Source organism: Rhinocladiella mackenziei, assembly GCF_000835555.1.
Source record: "Rhinocladiella mackenziei CBS 650.93 unplaced genomic scaffold supercont1.3, whole genome shotgun sequence".
NCBI classification, from domain to species: Eukaryota; Fungi; Ascomycota; class Eurotiomycetes; order Chaetothyriales; family Herpotrichiellaceae; genus Rhinocladiella; species Rhinocladiella mackenziei.
Window position 1 is genome coordinate 454559 of NW_013550602.1, and position 26520 is coordinate 481078.

Below are 26520 nucleotides of genomic sequence, written 5' to 3' on the forward strand. Positions count from 1 at the left end.
GAATATACTGCCCGTCAATCGTACGATCGTTTGTGTCCTGTCTGACATTCAGGAGGCCGTCAAATTCGTGATGATAATGTGAGATGTAGATGAAGGTCATCCATGGCTTATTATCAACCTGCCTGTCCTTCTCCTTCCGATTCCCGCCTTCAGTACTGATCTTGTATTTCCATCGCCAGTAACCGGTTCGGAGTCTGTTGGAAGACATTTCTAATCTCTTCTGTCAGTACGTAAATGACTTGGGGTTTGGTTTCGCTCTCGAACAGGACTGACATTCGAAAGAGACGTCTGCATGAAATGGTCTCCGGACGATGAGGCGAATCCCGACAAGGAGGTAGAGTGTGGGTTTGAGACCGGTGGTGTCCAGACCAACATGATCAAACCGGTCAAAGCAATATGTACTCGAGAGAAGGAACAGAACCGATAAAGTATTGAAGTATGTGGACTAACTCTCGCTCCTATCAGAGAAGAGATTGATCGGATGGCCAGGCGCTTCCGGGAGCCACCCATCATGTCCAGGGAACATTTCCGATTCTGGAGCCGCCTTCGTTGGAAATGGTGGCACATCCTCGACTTGTTGACGAATGTGTTGGACGCTGGATGCCGAGGTTTCTTTTCCACCTGGCGTTGCCGCGTACCAACCAAAAGTCGCCAGAGTAACGCTTCTGACCCCAAGTTCCTGGCTGCTCATTATGACTTTTGATGCGTATCCTTGGGTCGAGGCATTTCGAACAACAGTGAATGGAAAGAAGATGAATAATCCAGCAAACAGAGTCCCTCATACCAAAACGCGAAAGGATCCGGAGAGCACGAGCAGAAACGTAGACGCTCCTTGTTGAAAGCCCTGCCACCAAATGGTGATCATGTTTCCCTCTGCCGCGATGTCATTGACGAAGTTAGCTTTGGTCGGAGCCGGGTGAAGACAGATCTTAGGAAGATTGTACCTCGGCCTATGTGACACGCATACAGGACAACAGAAACCCATGGCCGTGGGTTGTCCAACATCAAGCTGGCAAGTTCCTCGATGTCTTACTCGCCGTGATGCACGCTTGTTCAGCTCTCACCTGCATACCGACCCCAGTGTCAGACGGAAGCACGAAGGATAGCCAGCTGTCCTATCCAAGACCTCGATTCTGACTGATCCCACCCCGGCACCAGCCTCGAAGCATTTCGCCAGCTTCTTTTACTAATCAACGGCCCCCGTACTCCTCGCCTGTCATCCCAACCTTGGTCTCCTACACTCTACCTGCTTCTCGAGACTTACATCCAACATGTCGCTCCCTAGTCCCCGCCAGGCCATGGCCAGTCCTATCCATCCAGTGTCCATGCTGGAAAAGTTGGATGTCTTTCCGGGTCTCCTTTCCCTTGGTAATCCTAGTTCCCGAATAATCAGCAAGGGACTATGAGCTGAAACTCCACAAGCGGGAACAGCAGTATACACCGCAGTAACTGCTCCCTTCCGTGGCGAATCCGGGGCATACACATTCGGACAGCACGTTGCACATGCTGTCCTACGAAAGGTACATCCTCACGGGTCAAGGATAGGGTACACCTTTACTGATAAAACCCAGTCACTCAAAAGATTCAATACACTTCAGCTGCAGTATGATATAGTAGATCTCGTCCCGTGAGCTCTTACTCACAGTGCCAGATACGTTGGCGAACCTTTTTCAAAAGTCTATGCCAAATGGTGTCAGGACAAGGGTGTACAGCCAGAATACGTCACCCTGAAATCTGGTTGCAGAGCATTCTGGATGGGAGACCATAAAGCCGCCAAGTACATCATGATCTACTACCATGGTAAACTCGACTTGCAGCACCGTCTCGTCGTCGATATTGATCTTGTAATAGGTGGCGGCTTTTCCCTCGACGGGGATGATACCCATATCAAATTCTGGCACACTGTCCAGAGCGACCTCGAGGCAAACAACATCCCCATTGCAATCTTGTTCCTCGAATACTCGCTCGTACCACATGCTACCTATCCAACTCAAATCATTGAGGCGGTTGAAGCCTTTCAGTATGCGAAGACCGAATTGAAACGACCGGCATCCGAGATCATTCTTGGTGGTGACTCGGCCGGCGGTAATATGTGCTTAGCAATCCTGTCGCACATCATGCATCCCTCACCCGATTTTCCAGAGCTCAAGCTTGTTGATGGTGAGAAACTCAAGGCCCTCGTTCTGGTGGGGCCATGGGTCTCCTTCAAGTTAGATTGGGCCAGCGAGGAACGAAATCGTTACAAAGACATCGTCAGTGCCTATGTTGGCGGTAAATGGTCCAAGGATTACCTGGCAGGAAAAGAGACGAGCTCGTACGCTGAGGCCATCCTTCCACCGGCTGATTGGTGGAAAGACTCCAGGGTTGAACAGTTGATTGCTGTTTCAGGGGGAGACGAGGTATTGATCGATCCCATAACTCAATGGGTTGAGAAGTATAAGGTATGCTAAGTTGACAATTCCGAGCATATCCTGGGTGCCATTAACAAATGGAATCGATACAGTCTGTCAATCCAGATACTACAACATATGTGATAGGAGCGCATGAAGCGCATATAGCTCCGATCATCAATCTGCGATTCGGGAATACCACTGAGACGGAACAAGGCAAAGGTATCAAGTCATTCTTGAAGGCAAATCTATGAATCTTTCTCGGTAAGAGAAGGAATCAATGCAAAAATCTAAATTGGAGGTCATGAAGACGGCCGGGCCATATTACTCCTGTGTCCTATGTCCCCCTGCTTCTTCTAACTCTTTATCACGCCCGAAAAGGTGAGGTAGCTATGATTTTCCATACCCGCCGTTTTGCTAGCCTTTCAATCCTGATATCCGAGTTTCTCACGATCTGGAAAGTCACCGACCGCTCTGACCGGAACTTCCCATATTGAAGCGTTTGCATTTGTCTTTACCATTTATCTGGTCACGAGCCCTCCTCCTCCAGCCCTTCTTCCGGCCTTCACGTTTGTAAACACCTCGGTCAACTCTAATATGATCCCAGGGTGTCACGACCACGATGCCTGTCATATTACTGCCGCCGTTCAGAACCTCTGAAACCAGTGATGCCAGGTGCGAAATCACGGTCACCAAAACCCCAACTTTGGATTCTCTACTTAAACAACTTCGAATCAAATCCTGAAGAAGGGAATCACCTCTATTTGTTTGGATGTATAACTCGAAGAAACAAGCAGTAGTACCCAAAGAACCACATCATATGAATTTTCCTTACAGTCCGACATGGCAAAGCCAAATCAGTGGGACATTGCCATCAGAGACACCGAAAACGCCCCGACCATGGGAATCTGTGCATCATCCTCGAAAGAGTCAAATCAGCACACCAGGGGCGCAATGCACATCTCTTGTGAGAAGCATCTGTGAGGATAGACTATCTACTTCGGAGCAAGGCTTGATCGATCTACCATGTCCGTCGGCGCAAAGTCTCAGGTGGACAAGCTCACGCTCGATACTCTCGTGGTGTTGGTTTCGTTCCAAGATCCCTCATGCCGCGAATCCGATACGTATAAGGTCTATTCGGACTGCCAACAACGACGCGAGTAGGAAAAGATCGAAATCGCCGTCAAAGTCGAAGCATCATTGGAAGATCTCGAACAAATCAGCCACCGACTCCGCAAAGAAGAAGCTTCGAATCAGCCCGCCCCTACCCACCAGGCCGGCTCAGCCTCTATTCCAGCATCGACTCTTGGAGTCAGATCCTGACCTGAACTCCACGACTGCTCCGCCTGTGAAAGCCAAGAAACCCATCCCCCACTCACAACTTGCTATGCCTCAGATGACCAGTCTTGACGACACACTGTCAGGGTGCCGACTCGCTGATTTGCCGCCAGACAAACGAGGAACGGCCTTTGAGCGCATTCACCCGGATGGGTGGGACAAGATTCTACCCAAGGAGTGGGTAGTGGATGAATTGAGTGATAACGGAGATAAAGAAGACATTCGAAGTGCGTATAGCCAGGACTATAATAAAGAACGAGAAGAAGGAGGGAGTGCGCATACTATACGAGATCAAAGACAGGATCACAGGCAGTCTTCTCAGGCAACAGACCAGGGTGCTGATCATGGCGATCGTCTTTCATCAGATCAGGCGTCGTCCAATTTGCGATCTCCTGTCAGTCCTCAACGAGGCAAAGTATCGAAGTTCAACGGCAGCGATCCATGCCTATCGCGTCTACTTCCATATCCCAGAACCAAGCCCTATGACCTGTTTCAAACTCAACAGTCGCCATCCACCTTGAATCAAAATGGCGACCAACTTTGGAGCCGACGTCCACTATATATTTTTGGAGAGGGCTCAGCACCCCCCATGGACGTCGAAGGCAACAATCACAACGGACTGACCTCCAAATTTCTTCACGAGCATCACCACCCATTATCCCCGCCGCCACTACGACCGAGAGAGCCGGCAAAGCAAGATGGATGCAGACAGGCCAGCCCTCCTACGGGGACCTCAGCGAAGAAATGTCTACCACACACTCAGTCTCGGAGCGACCCTAAATCAGACGTCGTGGTGAAAGAGACAGCGAAGAAGAAGGAAAATCAATCGCTCCAGTCTTCCTGGCTGTCGATTATTTGTACGTCTGAGGATGAGGAGAATCCTGGCGATCCGAACTCCGGACCTAATCCTGACCCTGACCGTGGCCCTGGTGGTCGTCATGGCTACGACGTAGAGCTAGCTCAATGTCCGCACAAGGATAAAGATTACCTCGTCACACGCATCGATGAAATCCTCGACCTGTATCTAAGGGACACGGCAGATGAGGAAACAGAGACTGACACTGACACGGACGTGCAGGCAAAGGTATCAGATCTGCTGCACCATACATCCCAGCCAGGTTGTCGGTTCCGTGCTCGTCGCGCTAAAGGGATTTTCCAAAATCATGTCTCCTCCGAGCTGCTAACAGGGCAGGCGGCAGGTGCGAGAGACAGTCATGTTGGGATTGGAGGGGACAAGAACATGGACACGGAAAAAGCCCGGGTGAGTAGGAGAACAAGCGAAATGGGGAGGGAATGGGAAAACAAACTCAGAGACGACTGGGTTCCGTCCGATGTCGTCACGGCGCCGGATTCACACGGGTGGACGTGGATCTAACCTGTTACTTTGTCTCGAATCGACACAGAAAATCGCAGGAGCAATATGACACCCACATGCTTTTGAAAAGTTCATGTGATTTATGTATATGTTTGCCCGTTTATTTTTTTTCCCGGCTTTCCTCTCAAGAGATTCCTTCCTTCCTCTTGCTATCCGGAATTCGCCATTTCCAATTCCCAATTCCGATTTGCGGCAGGTACTGTCTACTTCTACAGATAACTCAGCACAAGAGCCTTAACCTCATCTTCACTCATGCCCTTAATGCCCAGGAGCTCATTATCAAGAAACTTGCTGAAGTCCCCTTCGTAGCCATCACCATATATGGCCGAAGCAATGAACCCAACCATTGCCATACCGATATTTGCTTCGGGGCCTTTAGCCAATTCGGCAAAGCACTCCTGTCGCAACTCCTCAGTGTCCTTGGGCTTAAGTTCCCATTCTTTGCCGTCCTTTTCTTTCACGTAGCTGATGAGTTGGTTCTGGGTGACGAGGGCGTCCTGGACGTATACGGCCCGGTTGGCGGTTTCGGACAGGTGGTCAATGACCCCGACGACGGCCTGGGCAATGGTAGCGAGTGTGGTAGTAGAAAACGGGACGTCGCCGCCATTGAAGATCGTGGCGCTATGTTTGGCTGGGTTCACGATAAAGCCGATGGCAAGACCCCAGTCGAAGAACGCTCCGTTGATCACCAGCGTGTAGCTAAAAGATGGGTTCTTGGCCGCCGCGGCTTTCAGGTACTCGCGAGTTTCGACTTTGTATTTGAACACCGGCAGTGCTGCGGACTTGGGATTGAGTGTGTTGCTGCCGAATTCGGACGGGATGAAGCGTGTCACGCCCGCTGCGATTGAGGCGTCGACGAGCGGGGTTTGGTTGCCGACTGATTCGGAGGCCAGAGTGGAGATGACTACTGTGTGGCCTTTGAGGACATCTGTGAGGTTGGCGACAGACGAGTAGTCGACTTCCGCCACGGTGATATTGGAGTCCTGGGGAAGTTTGGACGCGTTGTCGCTGCCTTTCCTGGTGAGAACCGTCACGGGATATTTGGCTGCCAAAAGGGCACGGAGGATAGGAATTCCAAGGTTACCGGTTGCGCCCGCAAGTGCCACTTTCACGGGAGCCATTTTGTAGTTTGAAAGGATCGATGTGGTGGAACTTGGGCGGATATTCGAATTCGATAAGAGTCTTGTTGGCTAGTGCCTGGGACTTTGGAGGTAAATATACAGCTCGACAGTGGGGTTTAAATGGAAGAATGTAGAGTTTGATCGATGGTTCGTTCAAGTTGCACCTGTTCAGTGGGGAATTAAAATTCTTTGAAATGGCGTGATTAACTTGGATGAGAACCACTCACTTCCCTCGGGAGACCGCCCTTGATTCTTATACCATCACGAGAGCCTTGCGAATAGCGAACCATCTCGTGCCATCCTTTCCAGGGTTGAGTATCTGCTTGACCAATCTTATTCTGGAGAGTTCTGCGGAAGGGAGGCTCATATACGAAGAGAACCGGCAATTCCGCTATTTTTGAAACCCGACTTAGTGGCCAGAAGCACATTGAGTTTCAAATGGAGAAACCGGAATAAGGCTACGGCAGATCTTGAGACGTTGCTGAGTCAGGCGGTACTGGGGAAAGTCGCCGAAATCTGCCAAGACGGTGAAGAATTGATCCGTAGAACGAATGCGAAAGAGTTTAGCCCGGCAAATTTGAGATGCAAACTGTTGATTCAGGGTTGGATATGATGTCGTATGAATACGCGTGCGGAATAAAGTCCTTCACAAGGGGGTGTGAAGTCTCAAGTTTCCGAATGGTGAATCAAGAAGGGACACCCTCATACTCCCATCCATTGTCGCCCCTCCTTCGTGCTCTGCTATTTCGTCGATTTTGATTGCATTTGACCAACAAAGTCAATACTGTCAGGATAAGAACGATCAATGCCGCAATGGTCGGAATGAGCACCTGTCTCTGTTGTATCTCTTCTTCGTTGTCTGTGTAGGGACATGTCGCGTTAGGACCTCCCGTGACCCAACAGTCCTGGCGGTCCAGGGAGTTGAAATCGATCCAGACACCAGACAAGATAGAATCCGAAGCATCTCTCGAGCCGCTATCATTGAGTACCTGGCGGTAAAGATATGTGTTTTCCAGGCCCGTTCGTGGAAGATCGAACTCGGTGTGTTCCGGACAAGCATCTGGCGCCGCAGCAAAGGGGACATCAACCGTGGAGAGACGCCAGGCATATGGTTCATTTGCCACACGACATGCAGCGCGATGTTTCTTTTGGCATCGATCAACCCGCCAACGTCCTGCATACCCGCTGGTAGAATCCATTAGAGCACACCGGTAGTCGCCTGAAGCTCCGTCCGGATGTTGATTAGGCTCTGAAGCATTTGATGGTTCTCCAGGAGCCCACCCGAAAACTGCTGATTGAACAAAATCCCGATACTGATCCAGATTCTTCTGTGCCGGAGAATTTTCGATGGTCATGTTCAAATTCGGTGAGATGCCACACGAAGTCAGGTTTTGAGCAAAGGTAGACAGGGAATCTAGACTTGCATGGTTGATGGTTGACATGGCCCACGATGAATTGACTTGTTCAATGGTAGCGTCTCCGGGTTGAAAAAAGCAACCTGACATAACGACGCCGGCATTGTTCGTCTCAACCGGTCGACTCGAGTCTACGTACCCAGCGGCGAAAACATTGCCGGAATCACTGTGAAAGTCATATGCTTCCATCTGGGGATCAATTTCGCCCCAGGTCAGTAGGAGGCGCCTATTATGTGTGAGCAGAATCCATTCTTCGCCCGGCCAGCCGTCTTGCGTGGAAACAGTATCGTCTCCAGCCTCTGATATTTGAAAATAATTTGTGTCGGTGCGCATTCCAAAGTTGTCGCGAAACCACGACTTGTTCAGGTTCTCGCGGTCTTCTTGTAGCTGACCCGGAGTGAAGAGTGCCCTGGGAAAATTTGACTCAAATTGTGCCCCCACCAAGTCATCCGAGTGAGGCAGCCTTGCCTGCATCGGAGTATGAGCTGGTTCAGAGGGTGCAGTAAAGGGCGCGGCCGCGTGCAAGTTGAGGATCAAATAATGTAGTCGTGCAGAAATGGTATCCGATGTGCTACCAAAATAGTCATCATAGAAAGAGATGATGGAGCCTAGATTCAAGTCCAGGCTACATTTGTAAGGGCCCAGCTCGAGTAATGTGGTGCCAGATGCGCCAGTAGAGGTCGGAACCGGTGCTGCGTTTGTCGACATACGACTGGTCGTTGGAGAGGCCACCGTTGATGTGGAGTCGTTCGCCGACGACTGACGTTTTCCAAGAGAAGCAGCATCGGCCGACGGTGAGTTTGCTGCCACTGAAGTAACCGGAATGATGGTCATCGACTTGGCGGCGGACGTCGCAGTGATGGAGGACAAGGCCGACACATCTACACTATAGCCACTCGTTGAATTTCCAGCGAGGGGTGGAAGCTCCACTGGACATAAATTAAACTGCCGGTTGATGTTATCCCAGTATAAATCGATGATCACTCGTCGAAATTGGCTTGCTACGAGGTCAGAAAGGCATGTTTGTGTCGGTATATCATCATAGACTCCGTCGGAAAAGCATGCCTTGGTCAGATGAACTCCAGGAACGGTGACAAAATTGATGGGGACTCGTGCCGACACATCATGTAGAGACTTGAGTGAATCAGTCGAGAACTTTGTATAGAGAGAATATGGAGGATGAAGCATACCAGATACACCGTGGACCAGTGGGAGTCCGGTTCGGCACCTTGATCGGGAGCATATTTGAGAGACATGTGCCAGAGAAGGAGAAGATCGCTACCTCGTCATGTCGGGGGAGGAATATGGGCGATTGTTTCAATTCACCCAATTCCGATCAGGAGCAAGAGCCCTCGCGGTGCGAAGCAGGACGAGGGGTTTGGCCGGTCTTTCCACAAAACGATGTCACCTTAACGCATATGTATCGCAAACTAGAGTATGAGGAGACTCCAATTGGTACATAGAGACCAATGGATGATGTTGACTTGTAAGATATGAAGCTGAATTAGGTTGAGAAAGCGGTCGCCAGTACGAATACATAAGTTGCACAGCCACCCTAAGATCAGCCACCCGCCACTGCGGCGTCGCATACGATCACCTCTGGCATTGATACGGAGGACCGCAACTTTTATCGTGCGCCTGTATTTTCACTCTCATCGCAAACCGTGTCATCTCCCCTCCAAATAAATTAACCATTCCTTCACTTCTCTTAGTTGCGCACCCTATCCTCCCTACTCTTCGCAATTACCAAGAGTGACTTTCTCTTCTTCAGAGCACGATCTCCTACATCAACCGCCATCCTGTACCACCGCCATCATGGCTTCGCCAGGCCCTCCTACGGGCCCGCAACACTTTACACCGCAACAGATCCAGCAGATGATCGCCATGGAGGCCCAGAAGCGCGGCATGACCATCCCCCAGTTCCAAGCCTTCCAACGTCAACAAATCGAAACCGAAGCAGCCAAAGCTGGTATGACCCCTCAGCAATTCATCCAGATGAAGCAAGAGGAGGCCCGGCAATCCTTCATGCGACAGCAACAACAACAACAGCAGCAGCAGGCTCCAGCACAACGCCAAGGTCAACCGGTGCAGGGTCCACAACGACCAGGAGCCCAAGTCCAACATATTCCTGTCAACTCTAATGTCGAACCGACCCCTGCTGCGCTGGCCGTCGCAAAGTTTCTTCGTTCTCAAGATCTCAAGACCAGAACTTGTATTTTCAATGGAGAGAGGAAAGATATGTTCAAAGGTGCGACAGAACATCATCAATCACCCGCATTTCCCCAACTAACAGAACCCAGTCAAACGCGCATTCCGCGCCCTCCACTCAGACGCCTACAAGAAAGCCCAGAAAAAGAATCCTGTGCTCCCCAAAGTTGAAACTGATCTGGAGGCTCGCTCCGCTTTACAGCTCCTTCCCCTGTCCATGCTAGCCCTCCGAGTTAGCAAGAAAGACCCGCATGAAGGACACAGCCATGCCAAACCCAAGAACGAGAAGAGAGTGAAAGGGTTGTGGGAAGTAAAGATTGAACAACAACAGGATTTTGATCCGATGATGCATTATGTCTGGCTATATGAAGGACCTCAATGGAAGACCAAAATCTGGGCCGGTCTCGTTCTGCTTGCCGTTTTCGCTGCAGTTCTCTTTCCGCTATGGCCACTGATGTTGAGACAAGGCGTGTGGTATCTCTCCGTCGCGGCGATGGGTTTGATCGGTTTATTCTTTGTCATGGCGATTTTCCGATTGGTTCTATTCATCACCACTTTCTTCCTCGTCCCGCCTGGGCTCTGGCTCTACCCGAACCTTTTTGAAGATGTCGGTTTCTTCGACAGCTTCCGTCCACTCTGGGGTTGGCATGAAACTAAAGAGGATATCAAGAGGAAGAAGAAGGAGAAAAAGGCCAGAAAAGCCGAAAAGCTTGCCAACGCAGCCGGCAAAAAGAGTGCAGCTCCCGAAGTCAAGCCCGCCAGTCCAGCGGCGGCGCCTCCTCCGGCGAATGGGACTATTGCGAACTCTGCTGTCGAATCGAATGTCAAATCCACCCCATCCAAGCGGCATGTCGCACCGACGGTGGAGGAAGTCGATGACGAATAAGTCGTCCATTTTCGAGATTTTACGGCGTTGCAGGCCGAAGCATGTGCATGACATGGTGTTCCGGGTATTGTGAAAGCCACTGATACATTAGAGGTGCATCGACATAGGCCGGTGTTGAGATGAATTTCAAACAAAGGACATTTGTAGCGATTGTTCAAGTCAATTCCATTACCCGTGCTAACTTCTGCTGGTCTGTCTGCGCCAACTTGGTTTGTGACGTACTCGTGTCCGTCCGAGGCTCTGATGAATTTCCTATCTCAGACACTCTTCCTGTAACCCTTGCGAGCAAGACTCTCGTGCGATTTAACTCTTTACTCAGTTCCCCGTCTCGTGTGACTAGATTCGGTTGAACATTCGACTGCGGATCGTCTAACGGCTCCAGCAGCTTTCGCCAATGTCGATACTGCGCCAGCCTCCGCTTCAGCATATCACGACTCTTGCTCAGCTCAAGCAACTCGTTGCGCAGCGCGGTGAACGTTTCTGCCTTTCCCGCGTCCTCTTCGTGGTCCGGGTGCAGGTGTAAATCGTCCCAGGTTTCCGGGAGGGATTCAATGGTCGGCGTTTCCATGAGGTCGGCGTCTTTCCTTACCACGACGGTGTCGAGTTCTGCGCGCTCTGAGTCGGCGGAAACGAGATTCCAGTGTAACGTCTCGATTTGTTCAGCAACATGACGTTGTGATTGCTGCGAGTAGACCATGCGATTGTGCTGTTTAATCTTCTCATTGACTAGGGAGGCAAGAAAGGGTCAATACTATGATGTTTCCTGTTCAAATTTGGCACCGGCGAATAATGAAGGGAAAAGAAAGAGAATTGGAATGGTACCTTTCGAAACGACATCTTGGATGACTTTTCCACTCAGTCGGCCTTCCTCGGGCTCGGGGGCAAGGTCTTGCCATTGAGTTGAAAACTCGAGCGGCGCGGAGAGTTGGCGCACTTGAGACCGTATGAATGCCGCTTTGATGGCTGTAATTGAGCTTTCCTCCATGATTTTCCTTTCGCTCTTCGCGACCGGGTTACAAAATGTTTTGGGGCAGCCGTTCAACGCGGCGCGTCTGTGAAACGACGAATTAATGCTCCACCGTACAGAAAATGGGAGCTTATTTGGACCTCGGCTCACTCGAACGGCTCGGCCCTTCCAATGAACTCTTGAAGCCTAGCCACCTGGATAGATGAGAAATTGTGTGGCGTCGGCTAATGACCTGATCTGTAAAAGAAGATGAATAGGTGAATCCGTTTATTGTCTACTTGCCATGTTCTCTGTCTCTTTTTTTTTCACTTTCTAATCAATAGACTTTCCTCTGTGCAGATCACTGGACGAGGCGCCCATTCATCATGGCTTCGCAGCCTCGACCGAAGGTCCTCATGTTTGACATTGGTGGTGTTTGTGTAAGTCGGCCATATCTCTTTTGATTACCAGGCTACCCGCAAACCCACAGTTCCGGAATCTCCTAAAATGAAGAAGCACTTTGCCAAATCCCCAACTCCAATGACGACACATGAGCGCGGATAATACTAACCTCGACGACATCGGTCGATAGGTCTTATCCCCCTTCCAAGCGATTTTGGATTATGAGATCCAACGCGGCATCCCCAAGGGCTACATCAACTACGCACTCCGAGCTCTAACGCCCAATGGAGCCTGGCACAAGCTCGAACGCGGCGAAATCCCCAATGACTCCAACTACTTTAGCATGTTCAAATCGGACGTGGAACGACCAGACATCTGGGCCCGCTTCCACCGGGAGAGATTCAACATGACGGACTCATCAATGCTTGCTCCGGTGCCCGACATCGATGTAGAAACCCTCTACTGGACGATGATGAGCCGATCGCGCATTCCGGACCCGTACATGTACCCGGCGGTCCTAAAGTTGAAGGCCTCTGGCAAGTATCATATGGTGGCACTGTCGAACACAACGGTTTTCCCTGAGGGCCATGAGTTCAATCAAGTACGACCGGATGATGTAACAAATGCCTTTGAGATCTTCGTTAGTAGTGCGCATGTCGGTATGAGGAAACCGGACAGGAATATCTATGAGTATGCGCTCCAACTTATTCGGGAGAGGTGGGGGCAGGATATCAGGAACGAGGACGTCGTGTTCCTTGATGATATTGGTGAGAATCTGAAGACGGCGAAGAGTCTAGGTCTCAGGACGATCAGGGTCATTTTGGGCAAGACGAGGGATGCAGTGGCAGAACTAGAGAAGGCTACGGGGTTAACGTTACTCGACGATTCAGAGCCGAAGGCAAGATTATAGGTCGAGATTTGTTTTCTGGGTATGAGCTATCTTCGATTGATGGTTTCTGGGGATCTGCTGATTGACGATCTAGATATAGGTAGAGAACAGAGACATGCGAAGCCAATCGTACTTCTCGGATGAGAATAGGGAAACCTCCTGATTCATATAATAAATGAATGACCCACACTCTCATCCCTCACACTTATCCGATAATTACCCTTTCACCAGCTCTTCCAGCTCCTTCAAATTGTCATTACTGCTACCGTAAAGAAATTCACGATTATCCCATTTTCCCAGCACTTTCAATCTCATTCTGCTAAATTTCATGATGGTTTCCTTCGACTTATTTTTTATTCTCGTTTGGTAATTCACTCCTGGAAGAAATGAAAACTGCAGAGGATAATCATAGCAAGCTTTGTTGAACTCTTTTATTCATGCTGGACGATCACGCTGTGGCGGGAGAGGCTCATTTTTCACTCATTCAACATTCTGGAATTGGAACCTTAACCACCCCAACTAGGATCTGCCATTTTTGCTGCAAGGTAAAGCATGAACCATGCTATCCTACAGAATTTCTGATGTCGTCTGAAAATTAGGAAATTCTTCAAAACAGCTGAACCCTTGTGTTGAACGTCCTCAACAACCCTCTGGCTTGAGACCGCCCTTGTCGTCAAAACTTATCCCTGCAGCATACGTGGTCTTAGGCACCCGGCCGGATGAAGTGTGAGGAGTGGTCAGTTCCAAGATGAGGTCGAGTTGTTGAAGAGTAAGACCTTTGGTTTCCGGTAGAGAACTTTTCGATGCGATACATTCATCCGCATCACGGGTCCCGTCGGCGGCTTTGTGCGACAGTCTCATGGGGGTAATGAAAAAGGAGCTCGAGTACAAGGGTTCTGTGCCCGCCCATCATCTACTCACCAAGTCTTCACAACTAACCTGGACCCAGGAGCCGACATTGATCTTCAACCTTCATCCTATCAGGCTCTCCTCCTTCTCTTGCTCGTCTCCCATTGAAGCCCCACTCCTCAGCCTCGAAACCTTGGTCTCCCAAAAAAGGAGCCCTCGAATTTATCTCCCTTTTCCTTACTTCTGCCGAAACACAAGCGCTATACAAGTTGTCCGCACTTCCTTCAGGCTGCACAAAAGCCACTGGGTCTAGCCTTTCATCCGCAGTCTCGAACAAGCAAATCCAATCCTCCTTTGCCCGCTCGCAGGCATTCAAACTCGACCACATCTGGAAATCCAGCGCAGTAATGAGTCGTTCTAGAGGTTGAGGAAGTTTTCCTGTTGGAGGCATCACACTGTCGGCGATGACGCTTCGCCTCCCCTCCTTCATCAGACCATCTCTACCATTGATGAGGTTTTGTAAAATCTGAATGGCTTGCCCGTTGGGTCAAGCATGAAGGATATGGCGGAGAAGAAACGCTGTCAGCCTCTTGAGGCTGAGGTGAGAAGACGTCATGCGCTTGGAATGAGATGCGGGAATTGAGATCTGCGGATACGGCAGACACGAATGGTTGTTGGGGATCAGTAAAATCTTGAACGATGAATTTGAGAGAGGAGAAATTTTCGGCAAGAGAGACTGAAACATGGCCTGATGAGCCACCGAGCTACATGGAACGGTTAACAATGCTCTCATCAACACAGTGGCAGTTCCAAGGCTCCCCTACTTGAACCCGGTATGAATGTGCCTCGTTGCATGACCGCCGCCAGCCATATTTTCCATGGTCGTCGGGCTTGCCAACCTTTCTCTGAGCCCTCCCCATCTTTTCCATAGAAGTCGGACAATGTCGCCCCTTTTGGTAAACCCCATGCCATACCGAAGCCAGTCCCGCTAGGATCTGAGGTGTCTATATTTGGCAATGGCATCCACCAGCCTCGATGAAGCCGGACCAAGCTCCCCGATATTGTGACCAATCCAGGATTTCAAGGTAGGGTTTTGACTGGGGTTGATAGAGATGGAATTGTGAGCCACATGGTTTGGGCGAGGCTCGGCAACGACGTTCTTGGTCATCGCATGCCGAATAATTCGACGGATTTGTCGCTCTGTAAGCGATACTTTTGCCGCAAGGTCGGAATAGGAGATGTCACCAGCGGTTGGGACTGCCTCGAAGGCGTCAAACTTCTCCAGGGCATAATGAACGGAGAGATCGTGCCTGATCTGTTGGTCATCATCAGAAAAAGTCCACCCAATGTCAGATGCACTTGATCTATATCGTCAATGACAGCCAGATGACATCGTCCTGTTGTCCAGACACAAGTTGTTCAGTACGGATGAAAATGCCGCCTCCTTGTAAGTCAATTTCGATCATCGTAGGAGTCTGTCGGATGTATAGCTGAATGCGATTGACAGAGTGGTGTGTGGACGTTCGGGATAATGCCGAGTCCGTGTCCCCGCCTTATCTGATCTAAAAGTTGAGGAACTTATCAGTCCACGGTGTCAGCTTCGTACGCACTCAGACTCCTCCGATGGCGGAAATTGGTCCTCGTTTTGGCAGATGAGATCCATAACGAAGCGGGAGAGAGGCTGATCTGATGACTTGACCGTCAAATATCGACTAGGGTTCAGGGGCTGCAAAGTATGGAACGTCATGGGACCAATGAGAGCACAGGCGTCCTCGGACTCGGCTTGACATAAATCCGGGGCCGGGTCGGATTTGGAGATCAACTCCACACGTTAAGTATCGACTTCTCTCGATATTTCGGTCTTCAACCACTTCCTCCTCCTCTGCTCTGTCCATTATTGCCCAACCAAAGAATCTGTGCTCATTCGGTTCGGTCCATACCCGAATTGCTTGGAAAATGTCCACCAAAGAGCCGAAATTAACTCTCTTTCGCGGCTGGGATGACAAGGGGATGTACACCTGGTCCCCATTCGTGACCAAAGTCGAGCTTCGATGTCGACATGCTGGCTTACCTTATAAGGTCGCGACGGGTGCGCCGACATCTGCACCAAAGGGCAAAATCCCTTACGTTGATCTCAGTCCTCTTCAAGAAGATGCATCTCGGGGTCCATCTTACCTGGGCGACTCAACCTTCATCATTCAGAGGTTAATGAGCATGGGCCACCTGCCAGATTTGAACAGTGGTCTGTCTGAAGAACAGAAACTCGACGATCTTGCTCTTCGAGCACTCTTGGAAGACAAGCTATATTTTTATCATGTAAGTCCATGATCATAGAAAGGGCAAGCTGCGGAGGGCAAGACACTGACGACGGCCCGACAGATGCGTGAGCGGTGGCTTGACAATTTCTACGTCCAGCGCGACAAAGCTCTATGGTCGGCACCGTACCCTGTTCGCGTCTTGATAGGGTATTTCATCCACCGGAGTATTACCCATACCTTGCACGGCCAAGGTGTTGGCCGATTAAGCCCGGAAGAAATTCGAGCTTTGAAGACGGAGATCTGGCAGAGAGTCGACAATGTCTTGAAGCAGAGACTCCATCGAGCCCCGACGGACGAACCGGCTTGGTATCTCGGTGGAAAACAGCCTACCGAAGCTGACGCGACGTTACACGGATTCATTACTTCTGTTCTTGTCAGTGAGAGGTGAGATTCTCTTAGCGCTGCAGATCTGAGTAGCTCCCGGGACCGGACGTGCAGTTCTAACGTTCGACCCTAGTGCGCCAGAGTCAAAGAAGCTTGTGAAGAGCTTCCCTAACGTCGTCGAATATGCGGAAAGAATTCATGACCGCTTCTTTCCCGACTACCAGAAATGGAGCTGAGCCATGACTTGCGCCATTTTGCGTTGATACCTCGGATAGCAGTGTCGCATTGATCGATCGGCCAAGAAGGAAAAGATTAAAGACGACGAAAAACCAACTAGATGCTTCGATTCGTACTGGTACAGCTACAAAACACATTCCTCCAGATATCACCTTTCATCGCCGTGGTCGTTTGCTCCGAATCATGAATGAGGCTTGCTGACAGTACAAGTCTCTTTGCCTATACACGGAACCCCTTTGATGTATAGCTGCGATGGGTATCCCAACCACCTCTGAACGTTGTATTGTATACCCAGTTTTAAAAGGTGCAGGGTCACCGGAAAATCTCCTGAGTTGCGTGTCTCGGAATCTGATGTGTCGATGTCAGCTGTGTTGGAAAATCTTGGCAATGAGTACGTTGGCGTTCTGGCTAGCTTCTCAGCCTCGCCCTTTTTCAAGATACCGAGATAGTCGTTTTTGGGGTCGAAGAACGCAACTTTGCGATTGGAATCCATCACAGTGTCAGATTAAGCTGTTCTCGAGGAAAAGATGCGGGCAGGCTGAAGGGAATACGAATGTCTGAAGGGGTTTGGACCTTGATGGATTGAACGAGGACGGAACTTTTGGACGTTTGAAATTGAGGTTGGCTCTCGAAGCCCGATGTAACGTTGTGGTGGACGATGAGCCGCAAATTTATGATCTGCAGATGGGAGCACCGGAAAAATCAGGATGAATCGCACCCTTTGTACCTCGATTTTGGACATCAGATGATCACATCTCATTGAGGGCAATTTCCCCCCCCCCTCCGACAAGAACGCCTTGGTGTCCGCCTTTGGAGTTTAGGGGGTAATTCCGACCAGGCGGCAACCACGATTGGGAGAACGTGGCGCCCGAACATGATCCTTTCGTGTGGGAAAAGGCGTCACCCCTTGTGATATGTCGGTCAGAAAGGTCTTCGTAGTTTTGTCCTCTTGGAAAGGGGTTGTGTACCAACCTCATTGGTGTCGTCCGAACGCCCGGGACAGCTTTGCGATTGTTGCAAGTCGAGCACTGGTTCTCACTATGTTGCTGAGCCCTCATAGCCCCAAACACGACGCGCCTTGGCTTTGTCAGCTGTCCACACAATTGACGCCCCAGCCTGATTAGTCCACCGCCTTTTCTTCGTACACAATACAACTCGCATGTTGACGTGTCGAGCTCAAAAGTTCCAAGGTTTTGAAGATGAGGCTGATACACCCTGTCTTTCATTGCCTTTAAGGCTGCTTTAGACGCCCAAGGCAACAAAAGTGATTGGGCACACACTTGCCCTCTAGTCCCCAACCAGGATGGTGATATGTTAGCCCGTCCATTTCGGCCGTCCCATTCCGCCCAGCATCCAGGCCAGAATTGAGGAGATTGATTTGATTCTTCTTGGGGGATTTGGTGTAGAAGCCCAATTCCTTTCAGGGAAGTTGGGGATGTTTGGAAGTGCCAGAGGGCAACCCATTGCCAGCACCACGGAAACACCTTTCTAGTCAAATGTCCTGCCTCTGGAGCCTCTTCAGGTGCTAGAATTAGGCGGTGTGGCCCGCGAGTTGGGGCTCAATAGCGAAAGCAAGTGAGTTTTAAAATGTGTCTACCTTCCCGATGGGCAGATACAAGCAAGCCTTGTTGTGGAACCGTATCCTTCTATATTCCATCCAGTCCAACCTGGGAGAGCAAAGACTCGCCCAACCCAACTCGAAATCTTGCCTTGAGTGTCTTCTTTCTCGGGTGCATCCGGTGCCACTCTCATTCGGGCACGGGATGATGGTGAACGCCTTCAACCAACGGCATCCTCACACGTCATCAGCATCGAGGGTTGAATCTTTTTCCACTGGCTCAAATGATCTTTCTAGGCAGGAAAATGGCGAGACTTACCCAATATCCAGCAAAGCCCAAAATGGAGAGTTCGACGAGAACAGTCCATGGGCGAAGAAGATTATACTAGCTCTTGGTTGGTCTCTTCTCTTCCACCAGTCACTGTCCGTTTACTTATATCTGAATTATGACAGACGGTGGTGGAGTACGGGGATACTCAACACTGCTGATCCTGAGGGAGTTGATGTCCAAAATCAAGGCTCTGGAAACACAACCCGCTTGGATGAGAGAGTATGACTTTATCGAAGACTCCGTCCGATCCAGTGCCGATTATCCCTGGCAAGAGGATACATATGATCATGATTCACAGTTCTATCCCTGCCATTACTTTGACTATATCGCCGGTACCAGTACCGGTGGGTGAGTCCGATTTGTCTAGCTGGGGAAAGGACCATTGCTAATGGTGGTCAGTCTCATCGCCATCATGCTGGGCCGACTTCGGATGTCAGTGGAGGAGGCGATTGAGAAATTTCGGTATTTCGGGGACTCAGTCTTCGCGAAGGAGCGCTTGTTTCACGAAAGAAGGATCCTTTACTTCCCGCGAGCAAAATACTCGACACGGCGTACCCGGAAAGCGTTTCTCGAGATCATTCGTGAGAGCATGAAGAAGCATGGAGGTGGTGAGGTGGAAAACTACGAAGTCGAAACGGAACCATTTGCCATGCACAAGAATTGTGACCAATTTTGTCACACGTAAGTGAAGCAAATGCTATCGAATAGGCTCTCGGAATAACACATTCAGGTTGGTGATTTCACGAAAGAAATCCGGGCGTGGAGTGGAAAAGACTTATGTGCATCGAACCTATGATCATCATGAATCTCATGAGGGAAGCTATGTCGTGCCCAACTCCGGAATGGCGTGCAGATCTCACATATGGCAAGTTGCCCGTGCGACTTCTGCCGCACCACGATATTTCGAGGCACATGAGGAAGGCGACGACACATATCTCGATGGGGGTATGGGGCACAACAATCCCTCCGACATTGTGTTCCATGAAGTCATCAATCTGCACAAGCACTATCCGAGTATACACATCAGTATTGGGACGGGCCAGCCAGCGGAAACGATTGTTGTCCGCAAGAAAGACCAACTCGGGGAGATTCGAAAGCAGTCTCGCAAACAATTCATCAAGAAATACCTGGAAATCGGAAACGCCGCCAAAAAGATCCTGACTGACACGGAAATGGTGGCAGCGAATGTCAAACTGATCACGGACCGATTCAACACGGAACATGTACGGTTCAATGTGCCCAACGACATTCGAAGAGGAACCGGTGACACATGTCTGGGCCAAATACCTCTAGATGAGTGGCTTCCGACCAAGCAGAAGAAGCAAAAGGGCGGAGAAGCAGTGGCAGTGGGGGCCATCACGACGGGCAAGATCGAGACCATGACAAGAGAGTATCTCGACTACCCCAAAGTACAAGAACAACTGGAGGACTATGCCAGGAAACTTGTACTCATCCGTCGGCGTCGGGCGCGGACAGACCGATGGGAGAAATACGCCACCAACATCTGTTACGACTGTGGAGAGTCGGTGCAAGGATGTGCCGGCGACTTGCGTGGACCAACTCACCGCCGTACATTCCGGACTCACATTATGGATCATCATAGTGAGCTGGTGCAAGGCAAGTCGAGGAAGGAGGTTGAGCAGGTCATCTCGCAATATCGCATGTTTGATCGTCAACATTTCAAGAGGGGGACAACGAGGACCAGGACCAGGACGGGGACGAATACATGGCGTGAAGAAGACCGAAGGAATTGGACGACGTCTCTGGGAGGTGGTTCGACGAGCGGTTGGGAAATTCAACATGCCCAGTAATCATGATGTCCATATAGGAGGCATTTGATGGCAAGGCTGGCGAGGCTGAAGTGTTCGGCACTGTGTTATAGAACGGATGAATCTTTACATAGCAGAGATACCCCAAAGGACGACGTAGACGGAATATGAAAAGTTTGGGGCCTTCAGCCGACTCGAACCTTGGTCGGGGGGGCGAGGCTGTAGCGGGGAAACGATGCGGTTTAGTGCCAAGCATCGGGAAATTGCAATGCTTGGCGGAATCCCTCTGTTCCCCCCACCCCTTTTTCCTCCAGATGTTGATCCTCAACAAGCACAAGCAACTCGGCAATTTTTGTACATCAACTATGACTGCTGGCAAGATGCTGTCCGAGGAATACAATTCGATCCGAACAACCGATATCCCCCGCAAGAAGCCCCCTGTTTGGCTGTTACCTACCACTAATGGAACTGATGGCGAAGCGCCCGACTTTCTCTTCATTTCCCAAATTCCACTCCCTTTAAAATGGCGTTACCAAATGTTTAATTTCACATTGGGGCCATGTTCGTCTGAGCAGATTTGACGGTCGCATTCAAGAGGACCCGGTATTTCGAAGGCTGGAAGGTCACTGGCCCGGATTAACTTCCACCCTACTCAACGGCCCTCTCGCTCGTTGTCCCTTTTTACAGAATCGACCAGTCGATCATTGTGATGGTGGCACAATTCGGCCCTTGGGGCTATGCCATGGATACACGTGCCGAATACGATCTGATGATCCCTCATGGATCCAATGATCTCATTAGGTGAGAAGAACCGTTTTTCTTCTTCGAAACACGGTCAGCTACTGACGCTGGGGAAGCCTTGATCAAAATCCTACTATATCCCCCCTTTTACCCTAGACCATCTCACCTCTCTCTCTCTTTTTTTCTGTCCCAAGCTTTCGACCTTTTGTGTCCCTTACATTCGTTACTGTTGATTCAATCGGTTCTTCCAGAGTCTCTCGACGAGCTCCAGTCATTCTTTGAACCTGTTTCCCTCTACCCAAAATGATGGTCAAATCTACCTCGGCCATGTTGGCCACCACTGGCCTCCTGGCATCTTCAGCCATGGCTGCTTCATCCTCAGTTTGGGGTGATTGGACCACGACCACTTCTGCAATCCCAGTTGATCCTGCGACAACCTCGACCACTACCAGCGAAGCCTGGGGCGACTGGACCACTACCTCCTCCACTCCAGTTGACCCTGCGACAACCTCTACTACATCTTCCGCAGTGTGGGGAGACTGGACCTCTACCACTTCCTCGACTCCTGTTGATCCTGAGAAGACCACTACTTCCACCAAAATCTGGGGAGATTGGACTACATCCACTACCTCGACTCCGGTTGACCCTATCTCAACTTCCAGCCATCTATGGAGCGATTGGACCACCTCTTTGAAGCCTGTCGATCCAGTTGAGACCGTCTGCCACATTGTCACCGTCACCTTCACCGGAAAACCGATCTGGGTTCCTCATGCGACTGTCACATCCAGCACAACCACTAGCACCACCGTTGACCCAACCTGGAAGGATTGGACCACCACTACCACTACCACTAAGCCTCTTGACCCTGCCACCACGACCTCCGTTGAGACCTGGAAAGACTGGACCACAACTTTCAGCACCAGCACCACCACAACCACATCAACTACCACCACTGAAGCCCCCGCTCCCACTGCCACCTGCCCCGCTGACGACGGCAAGACCCTCCTCGCCGGCGGCTCCTGCGGCTGCAGCTTCGAAATCAACTGCGATGTCAGCGCCACCCCGGGCGCCGACACCAAATTCTGGGAACAAACCCCCGGTGCCCTTGTTGACACCCTCGCCGAATGCTTGGCTCTCTGCGACGACAACGACCTGTGCGAAGCTACTCTTTGGGTCGACGATCCGGCCAGCGGCGACTATCACAAGTGCTGGCAAATCAGCGGATTGGGCCAACCCACTGGTTCAGGCTATGCGCAGATCTCGTACAAGACGAGTTGCTCGGGCGGGTGCACTGAGTCGTATAGCAAGGAATAGTTAAATGGATTACTTATTTAATATGAATGTGAGTGGTGAAAAAGAGAGGGTTGATGGAAGGGGATATTTTGGCAATGGTGATGTGGATGGGTTCGTATTTATTTTCTCATTCGTCATCATCTACATTTACCTTGGTGGAAGGTTGGGAGACGGTGAGACAGGAGGGAAGAAGGAAAAGGAGGTGGTAGATTAAATTACATAGTGTAGAAGAATACTGTATGTACAATGGAACCTGCCCTGCTCGCGACCAGATCAGGCAGAGAGTATTCGACAACATTTTCAATTCGATCCAGAATACCGTGATTCAACTCCGAATCCCCTCCCCCACAAAACCCATAGAGGAGCCGCCAAAAAGGGCATTGAGTATCAATCTGTGTATCAAGGCGTCGCCGAGGTTATTGGTGGAGAAATAGACCTGCACTCCGTAGTGGTCCGAGTAAGAGAGATCTGTGTTATCCACAGCCAATGGATGAAAAGCAATAGCCATCACGTTGCTCGATGAATCTATATGCAGGCATGTATCGTCCATAAAGAACCAGAGACAGAAACAGCAACAGGCGCCTACGTATCTGTCCATGCCCACATCTATTGTTCCACCGCCTTCGCCATGATACTTTCAGCGCCCTGAGTTGCTTCTTCCCCCTTCACCTTTTTCTTTGCCGCTGTTACTTCTGACTCCAATTGACGGCTAGGATCCATCTGGGTTGGAATCTTCCTCAGAATCTTCGCCGGATTTCCCGCCGCGACATGGAAAGGCGGTATATCCTATAGAGAGTTTACACAAGTCAGAAGATGGCGAACTAAAGCAGGGCAAGTCAAGCAGGCTGATTGACCAGTGGGGTGAAAACACTTGAAATGGAGATGCATACCTTGGTCACCACACTCCCAGCACCGATCGTCGACCCTTCCCCGATCGTCACGCCCGGCAAAACAATTACGTTCCCACCTAACCAGCAATCTTTGCCGATGTTGATTTCCTTGCCTAGCTCAGGTCCATTCGTGCCGTTTCTGACCGCCGGGTCCAATGGGTGCGTGCCGGAGTAGAAACTGCAGTTGGGACCGATGAGGGTGCGGGCGCCGATGTGGATGGGGCATGTGTCGACGAAAGTCGAGTTGAAATTGAGCTGGGCGGTGTCGGCAAGGAAGATGTTGAAGCCATAGTCGGCGTGGATAGGGGCGGAGACCCAGGGGTCACGGGCGAAGAGGGCATCGTCTTCTTCCTGAGTTTTGGCGGCGGGTGGTAAGGGCCGGGGGTCATGCGTGAGTCTGCGCGGCACATTGTAAGACGTGTGTACGGCAACGAAGGGATCGGTATGATGATAGGTGTGAGGAGGAGAAGAGACGGGACTGGTCTTGGTAATTGATTTCGGAACGAGATGTGAGACACAGCCATTGCCAGACTTCAATGCGACGCGAAATGCGATTACTTTGATGAATTGATTGAATACCTACTCACTCTCTCCATAGTTTTACCGTCTCTCGACGGGTATTATAGCCCGAAGCATTGAAGCGATCGCACGCCTGTTTGCAGCGGTCTCGAGCAGCAATCAGCTCGGGGACAAATGCATGGTAGAGCTCGCCTCGTTGAGCTTTCTCCCATTCTGGGTCGGTGAGCAGTTTGTCCATTTTCGTTCTCCAGAGATGCGGTATTCTACAGACACCCAAAGTCAAACGTAAGATGCAGGTGCTTGGAACAAGCTTCGCCGAAAAGTTTCTCCGGTTCCGAGAACAAGGGGGAATGACATAAGCATCATCTCGACTTTGACAATTGGGACCACGCCAACCAAGTTATTATTAACCCCTGGAGTTTTCGTTCCTCCCAAAGTGATGCGTCTTCACACATTTGTCGTGTCTCCTTGATCCATTCACTCTTTTCCTCTCGTCATCCTAGTAGCATGTCTCTTGTATTATATACCATCTTCTCTGTTGCTTTTTGATTTTTGGCCCATCGCTAATCGCGGATTCCCCTCTGATTCAAGCCGCCAGCAAAATCCAATCCCTTTCCTCGTGTCTCCCATTGAAGCAAAATCATGTCCGACGACTCGGATCCAGGGTCACCAGGAATCATCCACGAATTCCCTAGAGATCGCATCGAAAGGCACCAGTACCAGCACCAATTCCAACAACAAAATGGCGGCCCGCCGTCGCCGCCGCAAGCGTACCCGCCATCCATGTACATTCCACCCGCCTACTTGCCGGGAGGGAGGAGGTCGCTGTCCGGAATCTCCATCAGAGCCTTTGCACTGGGCGTTGCGCTGGGATCGTGCACGCTATTGACGCTTGAGTTGGCGTATTGGGGCGACGGCCTATGGAGAGCACCCTGTTTCATCGTCACGCTGGCATTGTTTCATTACCTCGAATTCGATATGACGGCCCGCTACAACCCGCCCGATGCGTCTATCTCGTCGTATCTTCTAATATCTAATGGAGTCGGCTACGCGGCTGCGCACACGGCAGCGATGGCCGAACTTTTGATCCGCCACTGGCTGTCCTCGGAGTCCAAGCCCCAGTGGATGAGGATGCCATTTCATATCCCTAGCATCTTGCCGCAGGTGTCGCCATCTGTGCCTGTAGGGATGGGTCTGACGTTGATCTTCGTAGGTCAACTTGTGAGGAGTGCTGCGATGAGGAAGGCAAAGACCAATTTCAACCATGTCGTGCAGTGGACGAAGAGGGCAGATCACGTGCTGGTTACTGATGGAGTCTACGCTTTCTCTCGACATCCGTCGTATTTTGGATTCTTTTGGTGGGGCCTCGGAACACAGTTGTTGCTTGGGAATCGTATTTGTTTGGTGGCATATGCGGTGGTGTTGTGGAAGTTCTTCAATCATCGAATTATGCGTCAGTACGGCTGCTTCGGGTGATGCTTTTGTTTGGCTGACATCATTCTTTCCAGACGAAGAACGACATCTTGTCTCTTTCTTCGGTCAAGATTACCTTGATTATCGCAAACGGACGCCGGTTCGGATTCCGTTCATACGATGAATGTCGGAGGCATGGCGTGACCGACTGCCCATCCCGGGAATCCATTTGCGTCAATTGTCACCTGACTTCTTCCTCTTGAGATTCCGAGCCGCGGACTTGGGTTTGGCCTCTGTTTCGATCGTCTGAATATTCACGGGGAAATATGCCGGAGGGGACTCTGGGTCTAGCCAAGGAACATCCACCACGCCAATATTGTCTGTCAAGAACCGCCGCAATGCGTCTGCCCCGGAAGCTCCCGCTTCAAGACCAAGGACTCTGACACGAGGTTGCTCTAAGGTCTGTGCTATCTTCGCTTCCGCCGGTGGAGATATTTCGACCAGTCTGGCACGTTCGCATCTGGGAGCTGAGGTAGCCAACAGCAGGGGCAGGGAAAAGGACATGATCTCGGGGAGTGATTGACGGCACACGAATACGACTGAGAGGTTCACACTTGGGGTTTCTTGTTGTGGGAGGTCTTTCGTCCGAGACAGGATTGGGGGCTTTCTGCTTCGTGCTAGGGATTCTAGTCGTCGAACTGTACTATTAAACCCGATGGTCAAATGGTCATAGACTTCTGGCATCGACTCCGGCGTAGAATCGTCTTTTGCTTTTGTGTTTGCTTTCTTCCCACCTCTTGCTCTTCCTTTTCCTTTTGATCGGGGAACGTGGCCACGTCTGAAGTCACCAATCGGTTCGAGTAGAGGAATTAGAAGTTGCAGGATGGCTTGTTCTCGATCCGCAGATACTGCAGGCCTGGCAGAAAATCAGCCAATTACGAACCTGTAGCTGCTGCTGGGCCTCCCAGCAGGGAGTGTGCAGATTGTGCTTGCAAGTACCATTGCGGATCTGGATATGGCAGCGATAGAGCATGAGAGGTTTTCTTCTGTTTGTCCATGTCAGCCGGCCGTGTGCGCAGGCGGCTCCCTGCAGCCTTCGCAATAAAAAAATCAAAGTTGTCGAAAATGACGTGGCGGTGATTGGAGACAGGATTAGGCCTAGTTTCAACCCTTGTCAGGCCTTTTCTCGCCTTTTTTTTTCGTTTTCGCGCCAAACGCGTCTCAGGCTAGAAGATCCGCAGGACTGCCGAAAACTACGCGACGTATACGCACTCACGCCCGTAGCAGCCCTGTTCACATAACTCTATC

At 50.7% G+C, this 26520-nt stretch overlaps 13 protein-coding genes across 13 annotated transcripts; 8 read left to right on the plus strand and 5 right to left on the minus strand.

Moving 5' to 3' along the window:
- Nucleotides 1-1271: 1271 nt before the first annotated feature.
- Z518_03716 (uncharacterized protein) lies at nt 1272-2644 on the plus strand (the record flags this gene model as incomplete). The annotated part of the gene is made up of 5 exons (XM_013417426.1): nt 1272-1368; nt 1423-1546; nt 1646-1800; nt 1852-2441; nt 2504-2644. 5 exons carry the CDS (start codon nt 1272-1274, stop codon nt 2642-2644), a joined length of 1107 nt encoding a protein of 368 aa, XP_013272880.1.
- A 772-nt stretch (nt 2645-3416) lies between these two features.
- On the plus strand, nt 3417-5103 carry Z518_03717 (uncharacterized protein; the record flags this gene model as incomplete). Its single annotated transcript, XM_013417427.1, has 2 exons — nt 3417-3472; nt 3522-5103. 2 exons carry the CDS (start codon nt 3417-3419, stop codon nt 5101-5103), a joined length of 1638 nt encoding a protein of 545 aa, XP_013272881.1.
- Nucleotides 5104-5312: 209 nt separating this feature from the next.
- Nucleotides 5313-6224, minus strand: Z518_03718 (uncharacterized protein; the record flags this gene model as incomplete). Its single annotated transcript, XM_013417428.1, has 1 exon — nt 5313-6224. One exon carries the CDS (start codon nt 6222-6224, stop codon nt 5313-5315), a length of 912 nt encoding a protein of 303 aa, XP_013272882.1.
- Nucleotides 6225-6910: 686 nt separating this feature from the next.
- Nucleotides 6911-8895, minus strand: Z518_03719 (uncharacterized protein; the record flags this gene model as incomplete). The annotated part of the gene is made up of 2 exons (XM_013417429.1): nt 6911-8773; nt 8830-8895. The coding sequence occupies 2 exons, from the start codon at nt 8893-8895 to the stop codon at nt 6911-6913; spliced, it is 1929 nt and encodes a 642-aa protein (XP_013272883.1).
- A 559-nt stretch (nt 8896-9454) lies between these two features.
- Z518_03720 (uncharacterized protein) lies at nt 9455-10733 on the plus strand (the record flags this gene model as incomplete). Its single annotated transcript, XM_013417430.1, has 2 exons — nt 9455-9887; nt 9940-10733. 2 exons carry the CDS (start codon nt 9455-9457, stop codon nt 10731-10733), a joined length of 1227 nt encoding a protein of 408 aa, XP_013272884.1.
- Nucleotides 10734-10887: 154 nt separating this feature from the next.
- On the minus strand, nt 10888-11718 carry Z518_03721 (uncharacterized protein; the record flags this gene model as incomplete). Its single annotated transcript, XM_013417431.1, has 2 exons — nt 10888-11459; nt 11556-11718. 2 exons carry the CDS (start codon nt 11716-11718, stop codon nt 10888-10890), a joined length of 735 nt encoding a protein of 244 aa, XP_013272885.1.
- Nucleotides 11719-12065: 347 nt separating this feature from the next.
- On the plus strand, nt 12066-12991 carry Z518_03722 (uncharacterized protein; the record flags this gene model as incomplete). Its single annotated transcript, XM_013417432.1, has 2 exons — nt 12066-12119; nt 12272-12991. The coding sequence occupies 2 exons, from the start codon at nt 12066-12068 to the stop codon at nt 12989-12991; spliced, it is 774 nt and encodes a 257-aa protein (XP_013272886.1).
- Nucleotides 12992-15775: 2784 nt separating this feature from the next.
- On the plus strand, nt 15776-16697 carry Z518_03723 (uncharacterized protein; the record flags this gene model as incomplete). The annotated part of the gene is made up of 3 exons (XM_013417433.1): nt 15776-16135; nt 16199-16521; nt 16595-16697. 3 exons carry the CDS (start codon nt 15776-15778, stop codon nt 16695-16697), a joined length of 786 nt encoding a protein of 261 aa, XP_013272887.1.
- Nucleotides 16698-18702: 2005 nt separating this feature from the next.
- Nucleotides 18703-20398, plus strand: Z518_03724 (uncharacterized protein; the record flags this gene model as incomplete). Its single annotated transcript, XM_013417434.1, has 3 exons — nt 18703-18935; nt 18987-19268; nt 19318-20398. The coding sequence occupies 3 exons, from the start codon at nt 18703-18705 to the stop codon at nt 20396-20398; spliced, it is 1596 nt and encodes a 531-aa protein (XP_013272888.1).
- A 1002-nt stretch (nt 20399-21400) lies between these two features.
- Nucleotides 21401-22411, plus strand: Z518_03725 (uncharacterized protein; the record flags this gene model as incomplete). Its single annotated transcript, XM_013417435.1, has 1 exon — nt 21401-22411. The coding sequence occupies one exon, from the start codon at nt 21401-21403 to the stop codon at nt 22409-22411; it is 1011 nt and encodes a 336-aa protein (XP_013272889.1).
- Nucleotides 22412-22996: 585 nt separating this feature from the next.
- Nucleotides 22997-24037, minus strand: Z518_03726 (uncharacterized protein; the record flags this gene model as incomplete). Its single annotated transcript, XM_013417436.1, has 3 exons — nt 22997-23176; nt 23281-23677; nt 23868-24037. The coding sequence occupies 3 exons, from the start codon at nt 24035-24037 to the stop codon at nt 22997-22999; spliced, it is 747 nt and encodes a 248-aa protein (XP_013272890.1).
- A 404-nt stretch (nt 24038-24441) lies between these two features.
- On the plus strand, nt 24442-25396 carry Z518_03727 (uncharacterized protein; the record flags this gene model as incomplete). The annotated part of the gene is made up of 2 exons (XM_013417437.1): nt 24442-25252; nt 25308-25396. 2 exons carry the CDS (start codon nt 24442-24444, stop codon nt 25394-25396), a joined length of 900 nt encoding a protein of 299 aa, XP_013272891.1.
- A 50-nt stretch (nt 25397-25446) lies between these two features.
- On the minus strand, nt 25447-26270 carry Z518_03728 (uncharacterized protein; the record flags this gene model as incomplete). Its single annotated transcript, XM_013417438.1, has 2 exons — nt 25447-26128; nt 26212-26270. The coding sequence occupies 2 exons, from the start codon at nt 26268-26270 to the stop codon at nt 25447-25449; spliced, it is 741 nt and encodes a 246-aa protein (XP_013272892.1).
- Nucleotides 26271-26520: the final 250 nt, after the last annotated feature.